This window comes from Oscarella lobularis, chromosome 1, assembly GCF_947507565.1.
Source record: "Oscarella lobularis chromosome 1, ooOscLobu1.1, whole genome shotgun sequence".
In the NCBI taxonomy this organism is placed as follows: domain Eukaryota; kingdom Metazoa; phylum Porifera; class Homoscleromorpha; order Homosclerophorida; family Oscarellidae; genus Oscarella; species Oscarella lobularis.
In genome coordinates this window covers 4098665-4125604 of record NC_089175.1, presented here as the reverse complement: position 1 = coordinate 4125604, position 26940 = coordinate 4098665, and the positions used below count along the sequence as shown (strand labels likewise).

General features: G+C 50.7%; 2 protein-coding genes across 9 annotated transcripts; both read right to left on the bottom strand.

The window, feature by feature from the left end:
- Positions 1-764: 764 nt before the first annotated feature.
- LOC136192798 (uncharacterized) lies at positions 765-3050 on the bottom strand. The gene is made up of 5 exons (XM_065981511.1): positions 2624-3050; positions 1985-2565; positions 1317-1773; positions 1089-1268; positions 765-1023 (listed from the first exon to the last, which is right to left on the bottom strand). Exons 2-5 carry the CDS (start codon positions 2423-2425, stop codon positions 926-928), a joined length of 1176 nt encoding a protein of 391 aa, XP_065837583.1. The 5' UTR covers positions 2426-2565; positions 2624-3050; the 3' UTR covers positions 765-925.
- Positions 3051-9370: 6320 nt separating this feature from the next.
- On the bottom strand, positions 9371-12056 carry LOC136192824 (U1 small nuclear ribonucleoprotein 70 kDa-like). Of its 8 annotated transcripts, none has more exons than XM_065981552.1 (5): positions 11956-12056; positions 11589-11678; positions 11438-11526; positions 11271-11381; positions 9371-11228 (listed from the first exon to the last, which is right to left on the bottom strand). In XM_065981552.1, exons 1-5 carry the CDS (start codon positions 12020-12022, stop codon positions 11118-11120), a joined length of 468 nt encoding a protein of 155 aa, XP_065837624.1. In that variant the 5' UTR covers positions 12023-12056; the 3' UTR covers positions 9371-11117. The 8 variants fall into 8 exon arrangements, with proteins under 8 accessions (XP_065837624.1, XP_065837633.1, XP_065837649.1 ...); XM_065981561.1 differs by having other exon boundaries at positions 11280-11381; XM_065981577.1 differs by having other exon boundaries at positions 11284-11381.
- Between the last annotated feature and the right edge of the window lie 14884 nt (positions 12057-26940).

Here is a 26940-nt window from a genome sequence, read left to right as displayed (position 1 = left end):
AGAACGACTCTCACTAGCCAACCAGAACGAACGAATCTCACTGGTCAACTAGAAAGAACGAATCTCACTAGTCAACCAGAAAGAACGACTCTCACTAGTCAACCAGAAAGAACGAATCTCACTGGTCAACCAGAAAGAACGAATCTCACTGGTCAACCAGAAAGAACGACTCTCACTAGTCAACCAGAAAGAACGACATACGTGTACACTCAAAGTCAAAGTACTAGCCTGACCAAGACGGAGAAGACGAGGCACTTTCTTGTTGTCGTCATCGCGGTTGCGTGCGTCGCCATCGTTGTCGTCGTCTCCGTTGCACTTTTCTTCATATCAAAGCATCGTCGTCGTCCGGTTCGTCAGCGACGTGAGCAGGAAAATTCGATGCCGGCGACGCTTCGGGAAAACGAGAGGAAAAGTGAAAGGTACTCTGACTATGTGTCGATGAACTTTATGGCGTCGAGTCTGAACAAATCAGGATGTTCTCAAGGCAAAAATTGCAACCAAGTGAAGCTTGCGACAGGGGAATCTTCTCCCAATAGCTTTCCTTCTGCTGAAAACATGGTTACTCCTTATGCAATCACGTCTCTCCCCTTTCAATCGGTGGCTGGGCAGTCTGGCAAGACAGAAAACACAGAAGATTCGAAATTGAAGTGAATAATACCTCAGAATAGGCCTGCATGGTGGGTGAACATTGAAGCGTGAGTATTTCGTCCGTGTAGAATTTCTTCTTTTTCCCGTTATAGACGTTTGTCTACTATACTCTAGAGTAGAACTATGCCAAGTTAATTTCATGGTGTGACTTGCAACCAGGCGTTACAGAAACGAAAGAACAAGAAAAACGAACACAGAACAAAAGATATCGCGTGGCTTACTACAATACGTCGGCAGCAAACGAAGCAGGAAGGACAAGAAAACGTTTGCGATCGTTTTAGACAAGATTGCCTCGCATATTCGAAAGGAACGTGGCCGCGGCCAACGCAAAGATGAGAGCAACCGTTGCACTAGCTGTATGGCTGCGGCCAGTACCTGTAAAACAATAAATAGTTCTAGGAAAGTTTCCCCATTCCCATTCCTTTCTGCTGCTTAATCACCATGACGACGAAAGCACGTGGCGCTGGAATCGGTCCAGCCAAACGGACAACAAGTCGATGACATCTTGCCGGCGTGAACGTATCCTTCGTTGCAGACTATGTTCACTGAACTGTTGATAGTTTGAGTGGTTGCATTGAAAAAGCCATTGGCTGGTGGCGAAAGAAGTTTGTTGCAGCCAGCTATCAATAAAATCAGAAATAAACCGTTTAATATCTAGTCTCTCCTACCGTTTTCACATCCGTTGCCCACGTAACCTCCAATGCATTGGCACTTGCGCATGTTGCTGTTGCATTTTCCGCCGTTTTTGCACACGACATTGCAGCTCTTGGGAACATCCGTTCGATGTGCAGTAAACAAAACGCCGTTGCCAGAGTCATCCCTGAACCGCAGTGTTACAAACTGCGTGCAGCAAAGCGCCGTAATATTCGCAGAGGAAAACTCGTTGCGTGCCAGCGGCAAACTTGGAGAGAAACGGACGGGACGGGAGTCAGACGGAGGCTGATTTGGGCCGTTGAACACCGAGTAGTCAGTCACGTCAGCGACCACAATTGAAGAAGCAGTGTCTATGACAGAAAGCGTAGCCGACCAGTACTCGCGTTGGTTGCAGTCGTTGAGTGAAGCTTTGGAGCAGCCGGCCGTTCCAATGGTGTTTAGAAAACACACAGGAGGTTCATTATCGACGAACTGCAAAAAAATAATCAGGTATTATCAATTTGTAGTAGATTGGACGATGGAGAAAGAACGAAACCTCTCATACACTGTACAGATAAGGTTAACAAGGAAAAAGAAATCTCGGTGCACACCTAATATGGTCGGGGAAAAGCGTTACTGCTTGGTACCAAATAGATAGTGTATGTGCAATGGGGAGCATCTGTATAAATAACTAACGCTATACCTCGGAATCAACCAGGACATTTAGTAGCAGCGAATCAACGATGCGTTCATCTTCGCCAAGTGAAAGAGTCGCCGTCACAATGAAAACGTCAACAGCACTTTCCGGATAACAGACGGGCACTGTCACATCCACGTCAAACGTACGAGTCTCGCCAGAACCAATACTAAATTTCTGGCCTCTTACGCTCACCGCAAATCCTAGATCGTTTTGAACGGCGATTTCAGCCAATGAGTCCCCTCCAATATTTCCTCTCTCTACAAGAAACGTCCATGTCACCGTCTTTCCTTGTCGCAGCACCAAATCGCCACTTTGAAGAGTGAGCTCTAGCGCAACAGGCATGATCGGCGTGGAGGCAACGCGAGTGAACTCCCTCTCGCCGTAGCGACCAACGAGAAGGATGAGAAAAGGATCTTCAAGAATAGTTACATTCGTTTCTGTCATGTATGACGCTGTGTCGTTAGCGACGGCAACGACGGAGCGATTTTCCTTCACTTGATGATCTGTCGTGAGGAGACAAACTTCACTAACGGTCGTTTCATTTGTAAGACCCGTGACGGTCAGTTCAATATAGACGGTGTCCCCTAGAGCAAAGAGACTCTAAGATAAAGCGAACATGAATGCATCATTTTTTTTTCAAACCGATTTTAGGCTTTTCAGGTATTGTAAAAAGGCCGGGATGGTTAGTTTCAATAGGTTTGACGAGCGTGTACTGAAAGTCAAGAGACGATGCTCCTTTGACGAGCACGTCGAATTCGTCCGTACTGTACACATTTATCGTCCAGGTTCCACTGCTAGGTGACGTGACCTTACTTATAGCTGTCAAACTCTGCGTCGTCGAAGTTGGATCAGGATCGACAACTTGCCCTTGAGGGCCATACAAAATTATCTTCGGGTTTTCTCCGGAAAGACTGACGGTTAGAGAGGTCACAAATTCGTCTATATTCACAGTGAGATTGCGCCCTCGTAGGCCAGTAGAAGACTTTTCTTCGTATAGAAGAAGAGTTGAGTCAGACGGTTTTGACAGCGACGACGTGAGAGAGAGAAGATCGCCAACGTCACTATCATCTTTCGCCACAAGTACTTGGCCTCCCGATTCTTCGGCAATTTTGCAAACACGTTCTCTTTATCGGCAGCGGTATTTCTCCGCCGTCTTCTGCTATTTCCCGGACTGGTGTACGTACTCCGCCGGCAGACGGGGTATATATTACGGCAAGTGGTGTACGTACTCCGCCGGGAGGCGGTGTATATATTACGGCAAGTAGTGTACGTACTCCGCCGGCAGGCGGTGTATATATTACGGCAAGTGGTGTACGTACTCCGCCGGCAGGCGGTGTATATATTACGGCAAGTGGTGTATGTACTCCGCCGGCAGACGGTGTATATATTCCGGCAAGTGGTGTACGTACTCCGCCGGCAGGCGGTGTATATATTACGGCAAGTGGTGTACGTACTCCGCCGGCAGGCGGTGTATAAATTACGGCAAGTAGTGTACGTACTCCGCCGGCAGGCGGTGTATATATTACGGAGAGTGGTGTACGTACTCCGCCGGCAGGCGGTGTATATATTACGGCAAGTGGTGTATGTACTCCGCCGGCAGACGGTGTATATATTCCGGCAAGTGGTGTACGTACTCCGCCGGCAGGCGGTGTATATATTACGGCAAGTGGTGTACGTACTCCGCCGGCAGGCGGTGTATATATTACGGCAAGTGGTGTACGTACTCCGCCGGCAGGCGGTGTATATATTCCAGCAAGCGGTGTACGTACTCCGCCGGCAGGCGGTGTATATATTCCAGCAAGCGGTGTACGTACTCCGCCGGCAGGCGGTGTATATATTCCGGCAAGTGGTGTACGTACTCCGCCGGAAGGCGGTGTATATATTCTGGCAAGTGGGGTATATATTCCGGCAAGCGGTGTACGTACTCCGCCCGGGAAGCGATGTATATATTCCGGCAAGAGGTGTACGTACTCCGCCGGCAGGCGATGTATATATTCCGGCAAGTGGGGTATATATTCCGGCAAGCGGTGTACGTACTCCGCCGGGAGGCGATGTATATATTCCGGCAAGAGGTGTACGTACTCCGCCGGCAGGCGAAATATATATTCCGGCAAGTGGTGTACGTATACTCCGCCGGCAGGCGGTGCATATGTTCCGGCAAGTGGTGTACGTACTCCGACGGCAGGCGGTGTATATATTCCGGCAGGCGGTGTATATATTCCGGCAAGTGGTGTACGTACTACGCAGGCAGGCGGTGTATATATTCGGGCAAGTGGTGTACGTACTACGCCGGTAGGCGGTGTATATATTCCGGCAGGCGGTGTATATATTCCGGCAGGCGGTGTATATATTCCGGAAAGTGGTGTACGTACTAAGCCGGCAGGCGGTGTATATATTCCGGCAGGCGGTGTATATATTACGGCAAGTGGTGTACGTACTCCGCCGGCAGGCGGTGTATATATTCCGGCAAGTGGTGTACGTACTACGCCGGCAGGCGGTGTATATATTCGGGCAAGTGGTGTACGTACTACGCCGGTAGGCGGTGTATATATTCCGGCAGGCGGTGTATATATTCCGGCAGGCGGTGTATATATTCCGGAAAGTGGTGTACGTACTAAGCCGGCAGGCGGTGTATATATTCCGGCAGGCGGTGTATATATTACGGCAAGTGGTGTACGTACTCCGCCGGCAGGCGGTGTATATATTCCGGCAAGTGGTGTACGTACTCTGCCGGCCGGCGGTGTATATATTCCGGTAAGCGGTGTATATATTCCGGCAGGCGGTGTATATATTAGGGCAAGCGGTGTACGTACTGCGCCGGCAGGCGGTGTATATATTCCGGCAAGTGGTGTACGTACTACGCCGGCAGGCGGTGTATATATTCTGGCAAGCGGTGTACGTACTCCGCCGGCTGGCGGTGTATATATTCTCGAAGGCGGTGTACGTACTCCTCCAGCAGGCGGTGTATATATTCCGTCAAGCGGTGCACGTACTCCGCCAGCAGGCGGTGTAGATATTCTGGCAGGCGGTGTACGTACTCCGCCGGAGGGCGGCGGATATATTCCGCCAGGCGGTGTACGTACTCCGCCAGCAGGCGGTGTATATATTCCGGCAGGGGGTGTATTCCGGCAGGCGGCGTATATATTCCGACAAGCGGTATACGTACTCCGCCGGCTGGCGGTGTATATATTCCGTCAAGCGGTGCACGTACTCCGCCAGCAGGCGGTGTAGATATTCTGGCAGGCGGTGTAGATATTCCGGCAAGCGGTTTACGTACTCCGCCGGAAGGCGGCGTATATATTCCGGCAGGCGGTGAACATACTCCACAAGCAGGCGGTGTATATATTCCGGCGGGCGGTGTAGATATTTTGGCAGGCCGTGATTATATTCTGGCAGGCAGTGTACGTACTCCGCCGGCAGGCGGTGTACGTACTCTGCCGGCAGGCGGTGTACGTACTCCGCCGGCAGGCGGCGTAGATATTCCGGTAGGCGGCGTATATATTCCGGAAAGCGGTGTACGTACTCCGCCAGCAGGCGGTGTAGATATTCTGGCAGGCGGGGTACGTACTCCGCCGGCAGGCGGTGTACATATTCCGGCAGGCGGTGTATATATTCCGGCAGGCGGTGTATATATTCCGGCAGGCGGTGTATACATTCCGGCAGGCGGTGTATACATTCCGGCAGGCGGTGTACGTACTCCGCCGGCAGGCGGTGTAGATATTCTGGCGGGCGGTGTACGTACTCCGCCAGCAGGCGGTGTAGATATTCTGGCGGGCGGTGTACGTACTCCGCCAGAGGCGGTGTATATATTCCCGCAGGCGGTGTATTCCGGCAGGCGGTGTAGATATTCTGGCAGGCGGTGTAAGTACTCTGCCAGCAGCCGGTGTATATTTTCCGGCAGGCGGTTTATTCCGGCAGGCGGTTGGCAGGCGGTGTAAGTACTCCGCCAGCGTCCGGTGTATATATTCCTGCAGGCGGTTAGATATTCTAGCAGGCGGTGTACGTACTCCGCCGGCAGGCGGTGTATATATTCCGGCCGGCGGTGTATATATTCTGGGAGGCGGTGCACGTACTCCGCCAGCAGGCGGTGTAGATATTCCGGCAGGCGGTGTAAATACTCCGCCAGCAGGCGGTGTATACATTCCGGCAGGCGGTGTAGATATTTTGGCAGGCGGTGTAGATATTCTGGCAGGCAGTGTACCTACTCCGCCAGCAGGCGGTGTATATATTCCGGCAGGCGGTGTATATATTCTCGCAGGCAGTGTACGTACTCCGCCAGCAGGCGGTGTATATATTCCGGCAAGCGGTGTACGTACTCCGCCGGCAGGCGGTGTACGTACTCCGCCGGCAGGCGGTGTATATATTCCGGCAGGCGGTGTATATATTACGGCAAGTGGTGTACGTACTCCGCCGGCAGGCGGTGTATATATTGCGGCAAGTGGTGTACGTACTCTGCCGGCCGGCGGTGTATATATTCCGGTAAGCGGTGTATATATTCCGGCAGGCGGTGTATATATTAGGGCAAGCGGTGTACGTACTGCGCCGGCAGGCGGTGTATATATTCCGGCAGGCGGTGTATATATTCCGGCAAGTGGTGTACGTACTCCGCTGGCAGGCGGTGTATATATTCCTGCAAGTGGTGTACGTACTCCGCCGGCAGGCGGTGTATATATTACGGCAAGTGGTGTACGTACTCCGCCGGCAGGCGGTGTATATATTCCGGCAAGTGGTGTACGTACTACGCCGGCAGGCGGTGTATATATTCTGGCAAGCGGTGTACGTACTCCGCCGGCTGGCGGTGTATATATTCTCGCAGGCGGTGTACGTACTCCTCCAGCAGGCGGTGTATATATTCCGTCAAGCGGTGCACGTACTCCGCCAGCAGGCGGTGTAGATATTCTGGCAGGCGGTGTACGTACTCCGCCGGAGGGCGGCGGATATATTCCGCCAGGCGGTGTACGTACTCCGCCAGCAGGCGGTGTATATATTCCGGCAGGGGGTGTATTCCGGCAGGCGGCGTATATATTCCGACAAGCGGTGTACGTACTCCGCCGGCTGGCGGTGTATATATTCCGTCAAGCGGTGCACGTACTCCGCCAGAAGGCGGTGTAGATATTCCTGCAGGCGGCGTATATATTCCGGCAGGCGGTGTACGTACTCCGCCGGCAGGCGGTGTATATATTCCGGCAAGCGGTGTACGTACTCTGCCAGAGGGCGGTGTAGATATTCTGGCAGGCGGTGTATTCTGGCAGGCGGTGTATATATTCTGGCAGGCGGTGTAAGTACTCCGCCAGCAGGCGGTGTATGTATTCCGGCAGGCGGTGTAGATATTCCGGCAGGCGGTGAACGTACTCCGCCAGCAGGCGGTGTATATATTCCGGAAAGCGGTGTACGTACTCCGCCAGCAGGCGGTGTAGATATTCTGGCGGGCGGTGTACGTACTCCGCCAGCAGGCGGTGTAGATATTCTGGCGGGCGGTGTACGTACTCCGCCAGCAGGCGGTGTAGATATTCTGGCGGGCGGTGTACGTACTCCGCCAGAGGCGGTGTATATATTCCAGCAGGCGGTGTATTCCGGCAGGCGGTGTAGATATTCTGGCAGGCGGTGTAAGTACTCTGCCAGCAGCCGGTGTATATTTTCCGGCAAGTGGTGTACGTACTACGCCGGTAGGCGGTGTATATATTCCGGCAGGCGGTGTATATATTCCGGCAGGCGGTGTATATATTCCGGAAAGTGGTGTACGTACTAAGCCGGCAGGCGGTGTATATATTCCGGCAGGCGGTGTATATATTACGGCAAGTGGTGTACGTACTCCGCCGGCAGGCGGTGTATATATTCCGGCAAGTGGTGTACGTACTCTGCCGGCCGGCGGTGTATATATTCCGGTAAGCGGTGTATATATTCCGGCAGGCGGTGTATATATTAGGGCAAGCGGTGTACGTACTGCGCCGGCAGGCGGTGTATATATTCCGGCAAGTGGTGTACGTACTACGCCGGCAGGCGGTGTATATATTCTGGCAAGCGGTGTACGTACTCCGCCGGCTGGCGGTGTATATATTCTCGAAGGCGGTGTACGTACTCCTCCAGCAGGCGGTGTATATATTCCGTCAAGCGGTGCACGTACTCCGCCAGCAGGCGGTGTAGATATTCTGGCAGGCGGTGTACGTACTCCGCCGGAGGGCGGCGGATATATTCCGCCAGGCGGTGTACGTACTCCGCCAGCAGGCGGTGTATATATTCCGGCAGGGGGTGTATTCCGGCAGGCGGCGTATATATTCCGACAAGCGGTGTACGTACTCCGCCGGCTGGCGGTGTATATATTCCGTCAAGCGGTGCACGTACTCCGCCAGCAGGCGGTGTAGATATTCTGGCAGGCGGTGTAGATATTCCGGCAAGCGGTTTACGTACTCCGCCGGAAGGCGGCGTATATATTCTGGCGGGCGGTGTACGTACTCCGCCAGCAGGCGGTGTAGATATTCTGGCGGGCGGTGTACGTACTCCGCCAGCAGGCGGTGTAGATATTCTGGCGGGCGGTGTACGTACTCCGCCAGCAGGCGGTGTAGATATTCTGGCGGGCGGTGTACGTACTCCGCCAGAGGCGGTGTATATATTCCAGCAGGCGGTGTATTCCGGCAGGCGGTGTAGATATTCTGGCAGGCGGTGTAAGTACTCTGCCAGCAGCCGGTGTATATTTTCCGGCAGGCGGTTTATTCCGGCAGGCTGTTGGCAGGCGGTGTAAGTACTCCGCCAGCGTCCGGTGTATATATTCCTGCAGGCGGTTAGATATTCTGGCAGGCGGTGTACGTAGTCCGCCGGCAGGCGGTGTATATATTCCGGCCGGCGGTGTATATATTCTGGGAAGCGGTGCACGTACTCCGCCAGCAGGCGGTGTAGATATTCTGGCAGGCGGTGTAAATACTCCGCCAGCAGGCGGTGTATATATTCCGGCAGGCGGTGTAGATATTTTGGCAGGCGGGGTATATATTCTGGCAGGCAGTGTACCTACTCCGCCAGCAGGCGGTGTATATATTCCGGCAGGCGGTGTATATATTCTCGCAGGCGGTGTACGTACTCCGCCAGCAGGCGGTGTATATATTCCGGCAAGCGGTGTACGTACTCCGCCGGCAGGCGGTGTATATATTATGGCAGGCGGTGTACGTACTCCGCCGGCAGGCGGTGTATATATTCCGGAAAGCGGTGTACGTACTCCGCCAGCAGGCGGTGTATATATTATGGCAGGCGGTGTACGTACTCCGCCGGCAGGCGGTGTATATATTCTGGCGGGCGGTGTACGTACTCCGCCGGCAGGCGGTGTATATATTCTCGCAGGCGGGCCTGAAGATAAAGTTGAGGGCCTAGACTTTGATTCTAAGGACCTGAAGATAAAGTTGAGGGCCTAAACTCTGATTCTAATGCCCTGAAGATAAAGTTGAGGGCCTAAACTCTAATTCTAAGACCCTGAAGATAAAGTTGAAGGCCCAAACATTGATTCTAAGGGCCTGAAGATAAAGGTCATGGCCAAAACTCTGATTCTAAAGACCTGAAGATAAAGTTGAGGGCCTAAACTTTGATTCTAAGAGCCTGAAGATAAAGTTGAGGGCCTAAACTTTGATTCTAAGGACCTGAAGATAAAGTTGAAAGACTAAACTTTGATTCTAAGGACCTGAAGATAAAGTTGAGTGCCTAAACTTTGATTCTAAGGCCCTGAAGATAAAGTTGAACGCCTAAACTTTGATTCTAAGGGCCTGAAGATAAAGTTGAGGGCCTAAACTCCGATTCTAAGGACATGAAGATAAAGTTGAGAGACTAAACTTTGATTCTAAGGACCTGAAGATGAAGTTGAGGGCCTAAGTTTTGATTCTAAGGACTTGAAGATAAAGTTGAGGGCCTAAACTCTGATTCTAAGCCCCTGAAGATAAAGTTGAGGGCCTAGACTTTGATTCTAAGGCCCTGAAGATAAAGTTGAAGGCCAAAACTTTGATTCGAAGGCCCTGAAGAGAAATTTGAAGGCCCATACTTTGATTCTAAGGGTCTGAAGTTAAAGTTCAGAGCCAAAACTCTGATTCTAAGGACCTGAAGATAAAGTTGAGAGCCTAAACTTTCATTCTAAGGACCTGAAGATAAAGTTGAGGGCCTAAACTTTGATTCTAAGGCCTTGAAGATAAAGTTGAGGACCTAAACTTTGATTCTAAGGGCCTGAAGATAAAGTTGAGGTCCTAAACTTTGATTCTAAGGACCTGAAGATAAAGTTGAGGGCCTAAACTTTGATTCTAAGGAGCTAAAGATAAAGTTGAGGGCCTAAACTCTAATTCTAAGACCCTGAAGATAAAGTTGAAGGCCCAAACATTGATTCTAAGGGCCTGAAGATAAAGGCAAAAGGGAGAAGGCAAAAGGCAAAAGGGAGAAGGCAAAAAGCAAAGGAGAAGGCAAAAGGCAAAGGGAGAAGGCAAAAGGCAAAGGGAGAAGGCAAAAGGCAAAGGGAGAAGGCAAAAGGCAAAGGAGAAGGCAAAAAGCAAAGGAGAAGGCAAAAGGCAAAGGGAAAAGGCAAAAGGCAAAGGGAGAAGGCAAAAGGCAAAGGGAGAAAGCAAAAGGCAAAGGGAGAAGGCAAAAGGCAAAGGGAGAAGGCAAAAGGCAAAGGGAGAAGGCAAAAGGCAAAGGGAAAAGGCAAAAGGCAAAGGGAGAAGGCAAAAGGCAAAGGGAGAAGGCAAAAGGCAAAGGGAGAAGGCAAAAGGCAAAGGGAGAAGGCAAAAGGCAAAGGGAGAAGGCAAAAGGCAAAGGGAGAAGGCAAAAGGCAAAGGAGAAGGCAAAAAGCAAAGGAGAAGGCAAAAGGCAAAGGGAGAAGGCAAAAGGCAAAGGGAGAAGGCAAAAGGCAAAGGGAAAAGGCAAAAGGCAAAGGGAGAAGGCAAAAGGCAAAGGAGAAGGCAAAAGGCAAAGGAGAAAGCAAAAGGCAAAGGGAGAAGGCAAAAGGCATAGGAGAAGGACAAATTGTCCTAGGACAAATTGTCCCCAGGACAAATTGTACCTGAACAAATTGTCCCAGGACAAAATTGTCCCAGGACAAATTGTCCCCAGGACAACTTGTCCCCAGGACAAATTTAGAAACGAATTAGAGACCCCTCAATAACTAAAACTCTACCTACATCACATACCTTTGATCCCTCGATAGTCGTCCTTCCTCCTGATCACTTTTCCGTCCTTCCCACTCGCGTCCCTTGTTCATAGCCTTCTTCCTTACACTCTTCCACATCTAGAAAACGAATTAGAAACTCCTTAATTACTAAAACTCTACCTCCATCACATGCCGTCGATCCCTTGATATTCCTTCATCTTCTTGATTGCTTGTTCCTCCTTCTCCCTCGCGTCCCTTGCTCTTGTCCTCGTTCCTCCCATTCCTATGCACCTAAAAAAACTAATTAGAAATCATCCAACATAAAAAACTCTACCTCCATCGCATACCGTCGATCCCTTGATATTCCTCCTTCTCCTTGCTTGCTTGTTCCTCTTCTCCCTCGCGTCCCTTGGTCTTGTCCTCGTTCCTCCCATTCCTATGCACCCCCCCAAAAAAACTAATTAGAAATATGTAACACAATTAGGACCCAATATATACCTATGAGTATTGACTCTGCCCTAACACTGCCCCTAAAATAGACGGCCCCGACGGTAAATTTGATGAACCGGGAGAGATTTAACAGCAATACTACGTCGAGAACCACGATTAGGACCCGAATACGCGAAATAGACGCCTAAAACCACTCGACTTCCACGAGACGAATCGATCTCCCCTCCCGGGCCCCCAATTTCCTCCGCGCAACGCCAACAAACCCTCGTGAAAGCTCGTAACATCACCGAGAAGCGCCGAAAACCAAAAAAAACGACGAGAGAGCGAATAAACGCGAAGATAACACCTCCGAACGTACACAGAGCCCCCGTAACGCGATCGCGAGCAACGAGAAGCACGTAAAAACGTTCCTAACCTTTCGCGATTGTACATCTTCCCCTCCTTTCATCGCGGTCGCCCCGTTTTGAGCCGGTTTCAGTCATCCCAGCGCAATGACTGAAAATGCAGTTCCCGTATATCAGCAACCTGAATAAATATTCTTCGCATATATTGAAAAATACGAACACGATTGTCACACATGCACAGAAAAAAATTAGACAACCTAGAGCGCAAAAACACCGAAAATTTTCGCGGCCTGGTTCCTAATGGGGGCCCCATTTTCATCTAATATTTCTTTGCTTATTTTAAGCTGTGAATCAGTCGAACGATGTCTTATCTGAGGCAGAAAAATGTTTTCAAAGCTGTCTTAGCTTTTAAAAGAGCGAAATTTTAGCGGCCCTGTTCCTAATGGGGGCCCCATTTTCATCTAATAATTTTTTGTTTATTATTCAGCTCGAAATCACTTGATAGAGCACTTCTCTAATTCAGAAAAATGTTTTCAAAGCTTCCTTAGCTTTTAAAAGAGCGAAATTTTCGCGGCCCGGTTCCTAACGGGAGCCCCACTTTCATCTAATAATTTTTTGCTTATTTTAAGCTCGAAATCACTCGAACGATGTCTTATCTGAGGCAGAAAAATGTTGTCAACGCTGCTTTGGCCTTTAAAAGAGCGAAATTTTCGCTGCGCGGTTCCTAATGGGGGCCCCATTTTCATCTAATAATTTTTTGCTTATTTTAAGCAATGAATCAGTCAATAGAGTACAAGTACTCCAAGTACTACAAGTAATACAAGTACTACAAGTACTCCAAGTACTACAAGTACTACAAGTACTACAAGTACTACAAGTACTACAAGTACTACAAGTACTCCAAGTACTCCAAGTACTCCATGTACTACAAGTACTACAAGTACTACAAGTACTGCAAGTACTCCAAGTACTCCAAGTAATACAAGTACTACAAGTGCTCCAAGTACTCCAAGTACTACAAGTACTACAAGTACTACAAGTACCACAAGTACTCCAAGTACTACAGGTACTACAAGTACTCCAAGTACTCCAAGTACTACAAGTACTACAAGTGCTCCAAGTACTCCAAGTACTACAAGTAATACAAGTACTACAAGTACTCCAAGTACTACAAGTACTACAAGTACTCCAAGGACTACAAGTAATACAAGTACTACAAGTACTCCAAGTACTCCATGTACTACAAGTACTACAAGTACTACAAGTACTCCAAGTACTCCAAGTAATACAAGTGCTCCAAGTACTACAAGTACTACAAGTACTCCAAGTGCTCCAAGTACTCCAAGTACTCCAAGTACTACAAGTACTACAAGTAATACAAGTACTACAAGTACTACAAGTACTACAAGTACTACAAGTACTACAAGTACTCCAAGTACTACAAGTACTACAAGTACCACAAGTACTCCAAGTACTACAGGTACTACAAGTACTCCAAGTACTACAAGTACTACAAGTACTACAAGTACTCCAAGTACTCCAAGTAATACAAGTACTACAAGTACTCCAAGTACTACAAGTACTACAAGTACTACAAGTACTACAAGTACTACAAGTACTACAAGTACTCCAAGTACTCCAAGTACTCCATGTACTACAAGTACTACAAGTACTACAAGTACTGCAAGTACTCCAAGTACTCCAAGTAATACAAGTACTACAAGTACTACAAGTACCACAAGTACTCCAAGTACTACAGGTACTACAAGTACTCCAAGTACTACAAGTACTACAAGTACTACAAGTGCTCCAAGTACTCCAAGTACTCCAAGTACTCCAAGTACTACAAGTAATACAAGTACTACAAGTACTCCAAGTACTACAAGTACTACAAGTACTACAAGTTACTACAAGTACCACAAGTACTCCAAGTACTACAGGTACTACAAGTACTCCAAGTACTCCAAGTACTACAAGTACTACAAGTGCTCCAAGTACTACAAGTACTCCAAGTACTCCAAGTACTACAAGTAATACAAGTACTACAAGTACTACAAGTACTACAAGTACTACAAGTACTACAAGTACTACAAGTACTACAAGTACTCCAAGTACTCCAAGTACTCCATGTACTACAAGTACTACAAGTACTACAAGTACTGCAAGTACTCCAAGTACTACAAGTACAACAAGTACTCCAAGTACTCCAAGTGCTCCAATTACTACAGGTAATACAAGTACTACAAGTACTCCAAGTACTACAAGTACTACAAGTACTACAAGTACTCCAAGTACTCCAAGTAATACAAGTACTACAAGTGCTTCAAGTACTACAAGTACTCCAAATACTCCAAGTACTACAAGTACTCCAAGTACTACAAGTACAACAAGTACTCCAAGTACTCCAAGTGCTCCAATTACTACAAGTAATACAAGTACTACAAGTACTACAAGTACTACTAGTACTCCAAGTACTACAAGTACTCCAAGTACTCCATGTACTACAAGTACTACAAGTACTACAAGTACTCCAAGTACTACAAGTGCTCCAAGTACTACAAGTACTACAAGTACTCCAAGTGCTCCAAGTACTCCAAGTACTCCAAGTACTCCAAGTACTACAAGTAATACAAGTACTACAAGTACTACAAGTACTCCAAGTACTACAAGTAATACAAGTACTACAAGTACTACAAGTACTACAAGTACTCCAAGTACTACAAGTACAACAAGTACTCCAAGTACTCCAAGTGCTCCAATTACTACAAGTAATACAAGTACTACAAGTACTACAAGTACTACTAGTACTCCAAGTACTACAAGTACTCCAAGTACTCCATGTACTACAAGTACTACAAGTACTACAAGTACTCCAAGTACTACAAGTGCTCCAAGTACTACAAGTACTACAAGTACTCCAAGTGCTCCAAGTACTCCAAGTACTCCAAGTACTCCAAGTACTACAAGTAATACAAGTACTACAAGTACTACAAGTACTCCAAGTACTACAGGTACTACAAGTACTCCAAGTACTACAAGTACTACAAGTACTACAAGTACTACAAGTACCACAAGTACTCCAAGTACTACAAGTACTACAAGTACTACAAGTACTCCAAGTACTACAAGTAATACAAGTACTACAAGTACTCCAAGTACTCCAAGTACTACAAGTACTACAAGTACTACAAGTACTACAAGTACTACAAGTACTACAAGTACTCCAAGTACTCCAAGTAATACAAGGCCGGTTTCGTTTTTTCCATGCGTAGGATCACGTGGACGGGCAGGTTATATGTATGTACACTTATCGTCGTGTCAAGACGAAGGAGACTGTACGACAATTAGGTTCTAACTTCGAAACGAAATTTCGGCCGGCACAATTTTTCAGTGTGAGAGGATCAAGGGAGTTTCTCTATTTCGTTTGGTTTCGCGAGCCCATGTCTAAACTCCTCCCCTTCTATCACTATCTTAGAGGGTCATGTTTATTCGGTAGTGGGTTGCCAGAGAGTCGAATACTTTGACTGAATTTGTGCATGATCCTCATGTACGACGAGCACCTCAGTTCAACAGACTTCTTACCTTTGGAGAATTCCCCAAGTTGGACAGTCAATTCGACAACAAGGCTATGTCTATGGTATCGATCAATCATTCTCTTCCCGAGATTAGGGAGGAGCACTATCTTGCAGCTAAATTTCCGAAATATTGCCAATAAATTCGCATTTATTGGAATAAATGGAAGAATTTACCATTTCACAGCAAATGCTAAGTTTCATGTTAGGCGTCAAGTGTCCACAGCCACCCTTTAGGACAAAAGCCAAACAGCACAAGGAAGTGCCACTTGGAGACAAAGAGAGAAAAATTTTAGAAGATCTACTATACTGGGATATACGGTTTTACAAAGATGCGCTGAGCATTTTTGAAAAGCCGAAAAATTCGTATTTTAAAAAAACAAGATACCCTAAGTATAAGTCAATCGCGTTACGTGCACAATTTGACTATCACTCCTACCTCGTATATATTACGGCAAGTGGTGTACGTACTCCGCAGGCAGGCGGTGTATATATTACGGCAAGTGGTGTACGTACTCCGCCGGCAGGCGGTGTATATATTCCGGCAGGCGGTGTATATATTCCGGCAGGCGGTGTATATATTCCGGCAGGCGATGTATATATTCCGGCAAGTGGTGTACGTAATCCGCCGGCAGGCGGTGTATATATTCCGGCAGGCGGTGTATATATTCCGGAAGGCGGTGTATATATTCCGGCAAGTGGTGTACGTACTCCGCCGGCAGGCGGTGTATATATTACGACACGTGGTGTACGTACTCCGCTGGCAGGCGGTGTATATATTACGGCAAGCGGTGTACGTACTCCGCCGGCAGGCGGTGTATATATTCCGGCAGGCGATGTATATATTCCGGCAAGTGGTGTACGTACTCCGCTGGCAGGCGGTGTATATATTACGGCAAGTGGTGTACGTACTCCGCCGGCAGGCGGTGTATATATTCCGGCAAGTGGTGTACGTACTCCGCCGGCAGGCGGTGTATATATTCCGGCAAGTGGTGTACGTACTCCGCCGGCAGGCGGTGTATATATTACGGCAAGTGGTGTACGTACTCCGCAGGCAGGCGGTGTATATATTACGGCAAGTGGTGTACGTACTCCGCCGGCAGGCGGTGTATATATTCCGGCAGGCGGTGTATATATTCCCGAGAGCGGTGTACGTACTCCGCCGGCAGGCGATGAATATATTCCGGCAGGAGGTGTACGTACTCCGCCGGCAGGCGGTGTATATATTACGGCAAGAGGTGTATATATTCCGGCAGGCGATGTATATATTCCGGCAAGCGGTGTATATATTCCCGAGAGCGGTGTACGTACTCCGCCGGCAGGCGGTGTATATATTACGGCAAGTGGTGTACGTACTCCGCCGGCAGGCGGTGTATATATTCCGGCAGGCGATGTATACATTCCGGCAGGCGATGTATATATTCCGGCAGGCGATGTATATATTCCTGCAGGTGGTGTACGTACTCCGCCGGCAGGCGGTGTATATATTACGGCAAGTGGTGTACGTACTCCGCCGGCAGGCGGTGTATATATTCCGGAAGGCGGTGTATATATTCCGGCAGGCGGTGTATATATTACGGCAAGTGGTGTACGTACTCCGCCGAAAGGCGGCGTATATATTCCTGCATGTGGTGTACGTACTACGCCGGCAGGCGGTGTATATATTCCGGCACGTGGTGTACGTACTCCGCCGGCAGGCGGTGTATATATTACGGCAAGTGGTGTACGTACTCCGCCGGCAGGCGGTGTATATATTACGGCAAGTGGTGTACGTACTCCGCTGGCAGGCGGTGTATATATTCCGGCAAGTGGTGTACGTACTCCGCCGGTAGGCGGTGTATATATTACGGAGAGTGGTGTACGTACTCCGCCGAAAGCGGCGTATATATTCCTGCAAGTGGTGTACGTACTCCGCCGATAGGCGGTGTATATATTCCGGCACGTGGTGTACGTACTCCTCCGGCAGGCGGTGTATATATTACGGCAGGCGGTCTATATATTACGGCAAGCGGTGTATATATTCCGGCAAGTGGTGTACGTACTCCGCCGGCAGGCGGTGTATATATTACGGAAAGTGGTGTACGTACTTCGCCTGCAGGCGGTGTATATATTACGGCAAGTTGTGTACGTACTCCGCCGGCAGGCGGTGTATATATTACGGCAAGTGGTGTACGTACTCCGCCGGCAGGTTGTGTATATATTACGGCAAGCGGTGTACGTACTCCGCCGGAGGGCGGTGTATATATTCCGGCAGGCGATGTATATATTCCGGCAAGTGGTGTACGTACTCCGCTGGCAGTCGGTGTATATATTACGGTGTACGTACTCCGCCGGTAGGCGGTGTATATAATACGGCAAGTTGTGTACGTACTCCTCCGGCAGGCGGTGTATATATTACGGCAGGCGGTCTATATATTACGGCAAGCGGTGTATATATTACGGCAAGTGGTGTACGTACTCCGCCGGCAGGCGGTGTATATATTCCGGCAAGTGGTGTACGTACTCCGCCGGCAGGCGGTGTATATATTCCGGCAGGCGGTGTATATATTCCTGCAAGTGGTGTACGTACTCCGCCGGCAGGCGGTATATATATTCCGGCATGCGGTGTATATATTACGGCAAGTGGTGAACGTACTCCGTGGGCAGGCGGTGTATATATTACGGCAAGTGGTGTACGTACTCCGCCGGCAGGCGGTGTATATATTACGGCAAGTGGTGTACGTACTCCGCCGGAAGGCGGTGTATATATTCCGGCACGTGGTGTACGTACTCCGCCGGCAGGCGGTGTATATATTACGGCAACTGGTGTACGTATTCCGCAGGCAGGCGGTGTATATATTACGGCAAGTGGTGTACGTACTCCGCCGGCAGGCGGTGTATATATTACGGCACGTGGTGTACGCACTCCGCCGGAAGGCGGTGTATATATTCCTGCAAGTGGTGTACGTACTCCGCCGGCAGGCGGCGTATATATTCCTGCAAGTGGTGTACGTACTCCGCCGGCAGGCGGTGTATATATTCCGGCACGTGGTGTACGTACTCCGCCGGCAGGCGGTGCATATATTACGGCAAGTGGTGTACGTACTCCGCCGGCAGTCGGTGTATATATTACGGCACGTGGTGTACGTACTCCGCTGGCAGGCGGTGTATATATTACGGCAAGCGGTGTACGTACTCGGCCGGCAGGTGGTGTATATATTACGGCAAGTGGTGTACGTACTCCGCCGGCAGGCGGTGTATATTACGGCAAGTGGTGTACGTACTCCGCCGGCAGGCGGTGTATATATTCCGGCAGGCGATGTATATATTCCGGCAGGCGGTGTATATATTCCGGCAGGCTATATTACGGCAAGTGGTGTACGTACTCCGACGGCAGGCGGTGTATATATTACGGCAGGCGGTCTATATATTACGGCAGGCAGTGTATATATTACGGCAAGTGGTGTACGTACTCCGCCGGCAGGCGGTGTATATATTACGGCAGGCGGTCTATATATTACGGCAGGCGGTGTATATATTACGGCAAGTGGTGTACGTACTCCGCCGGCAGGCGGTGTATATATTCCGGCAGGCGATGTATATATTCCGGCAGGCGGTGTATATATTCCGGCAAGTGGTGTACGTACTCCGCCGGCAGGCGGTGTATATATTCCGGCATGCGGTGTATATATTACGGCAAGTGGTGAACGTACTCCGCCGGCAGGCGGTGTATATATTACGGCAAGTGGTGTACGTACTCCGCCGGCAGGCGGTGTATATATTCCGGCATGCGGTGTATATATTACGGCAAGTGGTGTACGTACTCCGCCGGCAGGCGGTGTATATATTACGGCAAGTGGTGTACGTACTCCGCCGGCAGGCGGTGTATATATTACGGCAAGTGGTGTACGTACTCCGCCGGCAGGCGGTGTATATATTACGGCACGTGGTGTACGTACTCCGCTGGCAGGCGGTGTATATATTACGGCAAGCGGTGTACGTACTCCGCCGGAAGGCGGTGTATATATTCCGGCAGGCGATGTATATATTCCGGCAAGTGGTGTACGTACTCCGCTGGCAGGCGGTGTATATATTACGGTGAACGTACTCCGCCGGCAGGCGGTGTATATATTACGGCAAGTGGTGTACGTACTCCGCCGGCAGGCGGTGTATATATTACGGCAAGTGGTGTACGTACTCCGCCGGCAGGCGGTGTATATATTCCGGCAAGTGGTGTACGTACTCCGCCGGCAGGCGGTGTATATATTCCGGCAGGCGGTGTATATATTACGGCAAGTGGTGTACGTACTCCGCAGGCAGGCGGTGTATATATTACGGCAAGTGGTGTACGTACTCCGCCGGCAGGTTGTGTATATATTACGGCAAGCGGTGTACGTACTCCGCCGGAGGGCGGTATATATATTCCGGCAGGCGATGTATATATTCCGGCAAGTGGTGTACGTACTCCGCTGGCAGTCGGTGTATATATTACGGTGTACGTACTCCGCCGGTAGGCGGTGTATATATTACGGCAAGTTGTGTACGTACTCCGCCGGCAGGCGGTGTATATATTCCGGCAGGCGGTGTATATATTCCGGCAGGCTATATTACGGAGAGTGGTGTACGTAGTCCGCCGGCAGGCGGTGTATATATTCCGGCAGGCGATGTATATATTCCGGCAGGCGGTGTATATATTACGGCAAGTGGTGTACGTACTCCGCCGGCAGGCGGTGTATATATTACGGCAGGCGGTCTATATATTACGGCAGGCGGTGTATATATTACGGCAAGTTGTGTACGTACTCCTCCGGCAGGCGGTGTATATATTCCGGCACGTGGTGTACGTACTCCGCCGGCAGGCGGTGCATATATTACGGCAAGTGGTGTACGTACTCCGCCGGCAGTCGGTGTATATATTACGGCACGTGGTGTACGTACTCCGCTGGCAGGCGGTGTATATATTACGGCAAGCGGTGTACGTACTCGGCCGGCAGGTGGTGTATATATTACGGCAAGTGGTGTACGTACTCCGCCGGCAGGCGGTGTATATTACGGCAAGTGGTGTACGTACTCCGCCGGCAGGCGGTGTATATATTCCGGCAGGCGATGTATATATTCCGGCAGGCGGTGTATATATTCCGGCAGGCTATATTACGGCAAGTGGTGTACGTACTCCGACGGCAGGCGGTGTATATATTACGGCAGGCGGTCTATATATTACGGCAGGCAGTGTATATATTACGGCAAGTGGTGTACGTACTCCGCCGGCAGGCGGTGTATATATTACGGCAGGCGGTCTATATATTACGGCAGGCGGTGTATATATTACGGCAAGTGGTGTACGTACTCCGCCGGCAGGCGGTGTATATATTCCGGCAGGCGATGTATATATTCCGGCAGGCGGTGTATATATTCCGGCAAGTGGTGTACGTACTCCGCCGGCAGGCGGTGTATATATTCCGGCATGCGGTGTATATATTACGGCAAGTGGTGAACGTACTCCGCCGGCAGGCGGTGTATATATTACGGCAAGTGGTGTACGTACTCCGCCGGCAGGCGGTGTATATATTACGGCAAGTGGTGTACGTACTCCGCCGGCAGGCGGTGTATATATTACGGCACGTGGTGTACGTACTCCGCTGGCAGGCGGTGTATATATTACGGCAAGTGGTGTACGTACTCCGCCGGCAGGTTGTGTATATATTACGGCAAGCGGTGTACGTACTCCGCCGGAGGGCGGTGTATATATTCCGGCAGGCGATGTATATATTCCGGCAAGTGGTGTACGTACTCCGCTGGCAGTCGGTGTATATATTACGGTGTACGTACTCCGCCGGTAGGCGGTGTATATATTACGGCAAGTTGTGTACGTACTCCGCCGGCAGGCGGTGTATATATTCCGGCAGGCGGTGTATATATTCCGGCAGGCTATATTACGGAGAGTGGTGTACGTAGTCCGCCGGCAGGCGGTGTATATATTCCGGCAGGCGATGTATATATTCCGGCAGGCGGTGTATATATTACGGCAAGTGGTGTACGTACTCCGCCGGCAGGCGGTGTATATATTACGGCAGGCGGTCTATATATTACGGCAGGCGGTGTATATATTACGGCAAGTTGTGTACGTACTCCTCCGGCAGGCGGTGTATATATTACGGCAGGCGGTCTATATATTACGGCAAGCGGTGTATATATTCCGGCAAGTGGTGTACGTACTCCGCCGGCAGGCGGTGTATATATTACGGAAAGTGGTGTACGTACTTCGCCTGCAGGCGGTGTATATATTACGGCAAGTTGTGTACGTACTCCGCCGGCAGGCGGTGTATATATTACGGCAAGTGGTGTACGTACTCCGCCGGCAGGTTGTGTATATATTACGGCAAGCGGTGTACGTACTCCGCCGGAGGGCGGTGTATATATTCCGGCAGGCGATGTATATATTCCGGCAAGTGGTGTACGTACTCCGCTGGCAGTCGGTGTATATATTACGGTGTACGTACTCCGCCGGTAGGCGGTGTATATATTACGGCAAGTTGTGTACGTACTCCTCCGGCAGGCGGTGTATATATTACGGCAGGCGGTCTATATATTACGGCAAGCGGTGTATATATTACGGCAAGTGGTGTACGTACTCCGCCGGCAGGCGGTGTATATATTCCGGCAAGTGGTGTACGTACTCCGCCGGCAGGCGGTGTATATATTCCGGCAGGCGGTGTATATATTCCTGCAAGTGGTGTACGTACTCCGCCGGCAGGCGGTATATATATTCCGGCATGCGGTGTATATATTACGGCAAGTGGTGAACGTACTCCGTGGGCAGGCGGTGTATATATTACGGCAAGTGGTGTACGTACTCCGCCGGCAGGCGGTGTATATATTACGGCAAGTGGTGTACGTACTCCGCCGGAAGGCGGTGTATATATTCCGGCACGTGGTGTACGTACTCCGCCGGCAGGCGGTGTATATATTAAGGCAACTGGTGTACGTATTCCGCAGGCAGGCGGTGTATATATTACGGCAAGTGGTGTACGTACTCCGCCGGCAGGCGGTGTATATATTACGGCACGTGGTGTACGCACTCCGCCGGAAGGCGGTGTATATATTCCTGCAAGTGGTGTACGTACTCCGCCGGCAGGCGGCGTATATATTCCTGCAAGTGGTGTACGTACTCCGCCGGCAGGCGGTGTATATATTCCGGCACGTGGTGTACGTACTCCGCCGGCAGGCGGTGCATATATTACGGCAAGTGGTGTACGTACTCCGCCGGCAGTCGGTGTATATATTACGGCACGTGGTGTACGTACTCCGCTGGCAGGCGGTGTATATATTACGGCAAGCGGTGTACGTACTCGGCCGGCAGGTGGTGTATATATTACGGCAAGTGGTGTACGTACTCCGCCGGCAGGCGGTGTATATTACGGCAAGTGGTGTACGTACTCCGCCGGCAGGCGGTGTATATATTCCGGCAGGCGATGTATATATTCCGGCAGGCGGTGTATATATTCCGGCAGGCTATATTACGGCAAGTGGTGTACGTACTCCGACGGCAGGCGGTGTATATATTACGGCAGGCGGTCTATATATTACGGCAGGCAGTGTATATATTACGGCAAGTGGTGTACGTACTCCGCCGGCAGGCGGTGTATATATTACGGCAGGCGGTCTATATATTACGGCAGGCGGTGTATATATTACGGCAAGTGGTGTACGTACTCCGCCGGCAGGCGGTGTATATATTCCGGCAGGCGATGTATATATTCCGGCAGGCGGTGTATATATTCCGGCAAGTGGTGTACGTACTCCGCCGGCAGGCGGTGTATATATTCCGGCATGCGGTGTATATATTACGGCAAGTGGTGAACGTACTCCGCCGGCAGGCGGTGTATATATTACGGCAAGTGGTGTACGTACTCCGCCGGCAGGCGGTGTATATATTCCGGCATGCGGTGTATATATTACGGCAAGTGGTGTACGTACTCCGCCGGCAGGCGGTGTATATATTACGGCAAGTGGTGTACGTACTCCGCCGGCAGGCGGTGTATATATTACGGCAAGTGGTGTACGTACTCCGCCGGCAGGCGGTGTATATATTACGGCACGTGGTGTACGTACTCCGCTGGCAGGCGGTGTATATATTACGGCAAGCGGTGTACGTACTCCGCCGGAAGGCGGTGTATATATTCCGGCAGGCGATGTATATATTCCGGCAAGTGGTGTACGTACTCCGCTGGCAGGCGGTGTATATATTACGGTGAACGTACTCCGCCGGCAGGCGGTGTATATATTACGGCAAGTGGTGTACGTACTCCGCCGGCAGGCGGTGTATATATTACGGCAAGTGGTGTACGTACTCCGCCGGCAGGCGGTGTATATAATACGGCACGTGGTGTACGTACTCCGCTGGCAGGCGGTGTATATATTCCTGCAAGTGGTGTACGTACTCCGCCGGCAGGCCGTGTATATATTACGGCAAGTGGTGTACGTACTCCGCCGGCAGGCGGTGTATATATTACGGCAAGTGGTGTACGTACTCCGCCGGCAGGCGGTGTATATATTCAGGCAGGCGATGTATATATTCCGGCAGGCGGTGTATATATTCCGGCAAGTGGTGTACGTACTCCGCCGGCAGGCGGTGTATATATTACGGCAAGTTGTGTACGTACTCCGCCGGCAGGCGGTGTATATATTCCGGCAGGCGGTGTATATATTCCGGCAAGTGGTGTACGTACTCCGCCGGCAGGCGGTGTATATATTACGGCAAGTGGTGTACGTACTCCGCCGGCAGGCGGTGTTTATATTACGGCAGGCGATGTAAACATTCCGGCAGGCGGTGTATATATTCCGGAGGGCGGTGTATATATTACGGCAAGTGGTGTACGTACTCCGCCGGCAGGCGGTGTATATATTCCGGCAAGTGGTGTACGTACTCCGCAGGCAGGCGGTGTATATATTACGGCAAGTGGTGTACGTACTCCGCCGGCAGGCGGTGTATATATTACGGGAAGTGGTGCTCGTACTCAGCCGGCAGGCGGTGTATATATTACGGGAAGTGGTGTACGTACTCCGCCGGCAGGCGGTGTATATAATACGGCAAGTGGTGTACGTACTCCGCCGACAGGCGGCGTATATATTCCTGCAAGTGGTGTACGTACTCCGCCGGCAGGCGGTGTATATATTCCGGCACGTGGTGTACGTACTCCGCCGGCAGGCGGTGTATATATTCCGGCATGCGGTGTATATATTACGGCAAGTGGTGAACGTACTCCGTGGGCAGGCGGTGTATATATTACGGCAAGTGGTGTACGTACTCCGCAGGCAAGCGGTGTATATATTACGGCAAGTGGTGTACGTACTCCGCCGGCAGGCGGTGTATATATTCCGGCAGGCGGTGTATATATTCCGGCAGGCGGTGTATATATTACGGAGAGTGGTGTACGTACTCCGCCGGCAGGCGGTGTATATATTACGGCAAGTGGTGTACGTACTCCGCCGGTAGGCGGTGTATATATTACGGCAATTGGTGTACGTACTCCGCAGGTAGGCGGTGTATATATTACGGCAAGTGGTGTACGTACTCCGCCGGTAGGCGGTGTATATATTCCTGCAAGTGGTGTACGTACTCCGCCGGTAGGCGGTGTATATATTACGGCAAGTGGTGTACGTACTCCGCCGGAAGGCGGTGTATATATTCCGGCAGGCAGTGTATATATTGCGGCACGTGGTGTACGTACTCCGCTGGAAGGCGGTGTATATATTCCTGCAAGTGGTGTACGTACTCCGCTGGCAGGCGGTGTATATATTACGGCAAGTGGTGTACGTACTCCGCCGGCAGGCGGTGTATATATTACGGCAGGTGGTGTACGTACTCCGCTGGCAGGCGGTCTATATATTCCAGAAAGTGGTGTACGTACTCCGCCGGCAGGCGGTGTATATATTACGGCAAGTGGTGTACGTACTCCGCCGGCAGGCGGTGTATATATTACGGCAAGTGGTGTACGTACTCCGCCGGCAGGCGGTGTATATATTCCTGCAAGTGGTGTACGTACTCCGCCGGTAGGCGGTGTATATATTACGGCAAGTGGTGTACGTACTCCGCCGGCAGGCGGTGTATATATTACGGCACGTGGTGTACGTACTCCGCTGGCAGGCGGTGTATATATTCCTGCAAGTGGTGTACGTACTCCGCCGGCAGGCGGTGTATATATTACGGCAAGTGGTGTACGTACTCCGCCGGCAGGTGGTGTATATATTACGGCACGTGGTGTACGTACTCCGCCGGCAGGCGGTGTATATATTCCGGCACGTGGTGTACGTACTCCGCTGGCAGGCGGTGTATATATTACGGCAAGTGGTGTACGTACTCCGCCGGCAGGCGGTGTATATATTCCTGCAAGTGGTGTACGTACTCCGCTGGCATGCGGTGTATATATTACGGCACGTGGTGTACGTACTCCGCTGGCAGGCGGTGTATATATTCCTGCAAGTGGTGTACGTACTCCGCCGGCAGGCGGTGTATATATTCCGGCAAGTGGTGTACGTACTCCGCCGGCAGGCGGTGTATATATTCCGGCAAGTGGTGTACGTACTCCTCCGGCAGGCGGTGTATATATTACGGCACGTGGTGTACGTACTCCGCTGGCAGGCGGTGTATATATTCCTGCAAGTGGTGTACGTACTCCGCCGGCAGGCGGTGTATATATTACGGCAAGCGGTGTACGTACTCCGCCGGAAGGCGGTGTATATATTCCGGCAGGCGATGTATATATTCCGGCAAGTGGTGTACGTACTCCGCCGGCAGGCGGTGTATATATTCCGGCAAGTGGTGTACGTACTCCGCCGGCAGACGATGTATATATTCCGGCAAGTGGTGTACGTACTCCGCCGGCACGCGGTGTATATATTAAGGCAAGTGGTGTACGTACTCCGCCGGCAGGCGGTGTATATATTAAGGCACGTGGTGTACGCACTCCGCTGGCAGGCGGTGTATATATTCCTGCAAGTGGTGTACGTACTCCGCCGGCAGGCGGTGTATATATTCCGGCAAGTGGTGTACGTACTCCGCCGGTAGGCGGTGTATATATTACGGCAAGTGGTGTACGTACTCCGCCGACAGGCGGTGTATATATTACGGCAAGTGGTGTACGTACTCCGCCGGCAGGCGGTGTATATTACGGCACGTGGTGTACGCACTCCGCTGGCAGGCGGTGTATATATTCCTGCAAGTGGTGTACGTACTCCGCCGGCAGGCGGTGTATATATTACGGCAAGTGGTGTACGTACTCCGCCGGCAGGCGGTGTATATATTACGGCACGTGGTGTACGTACTCCGCTGGCAGGCGGTGTATATATTCCTGCAAGTGGTGTACGTACTCCGCCGGCAGGCGGTGTATATATTCCTGCAAGTGGTGTACGTACTCCGCCGGCAGGCGGTGTATATATTCCTGCAAGTGGTGTACGTACTCCGCCGGCAGGCGGTGTATATATTACGGCACGTGGTGTACGTAC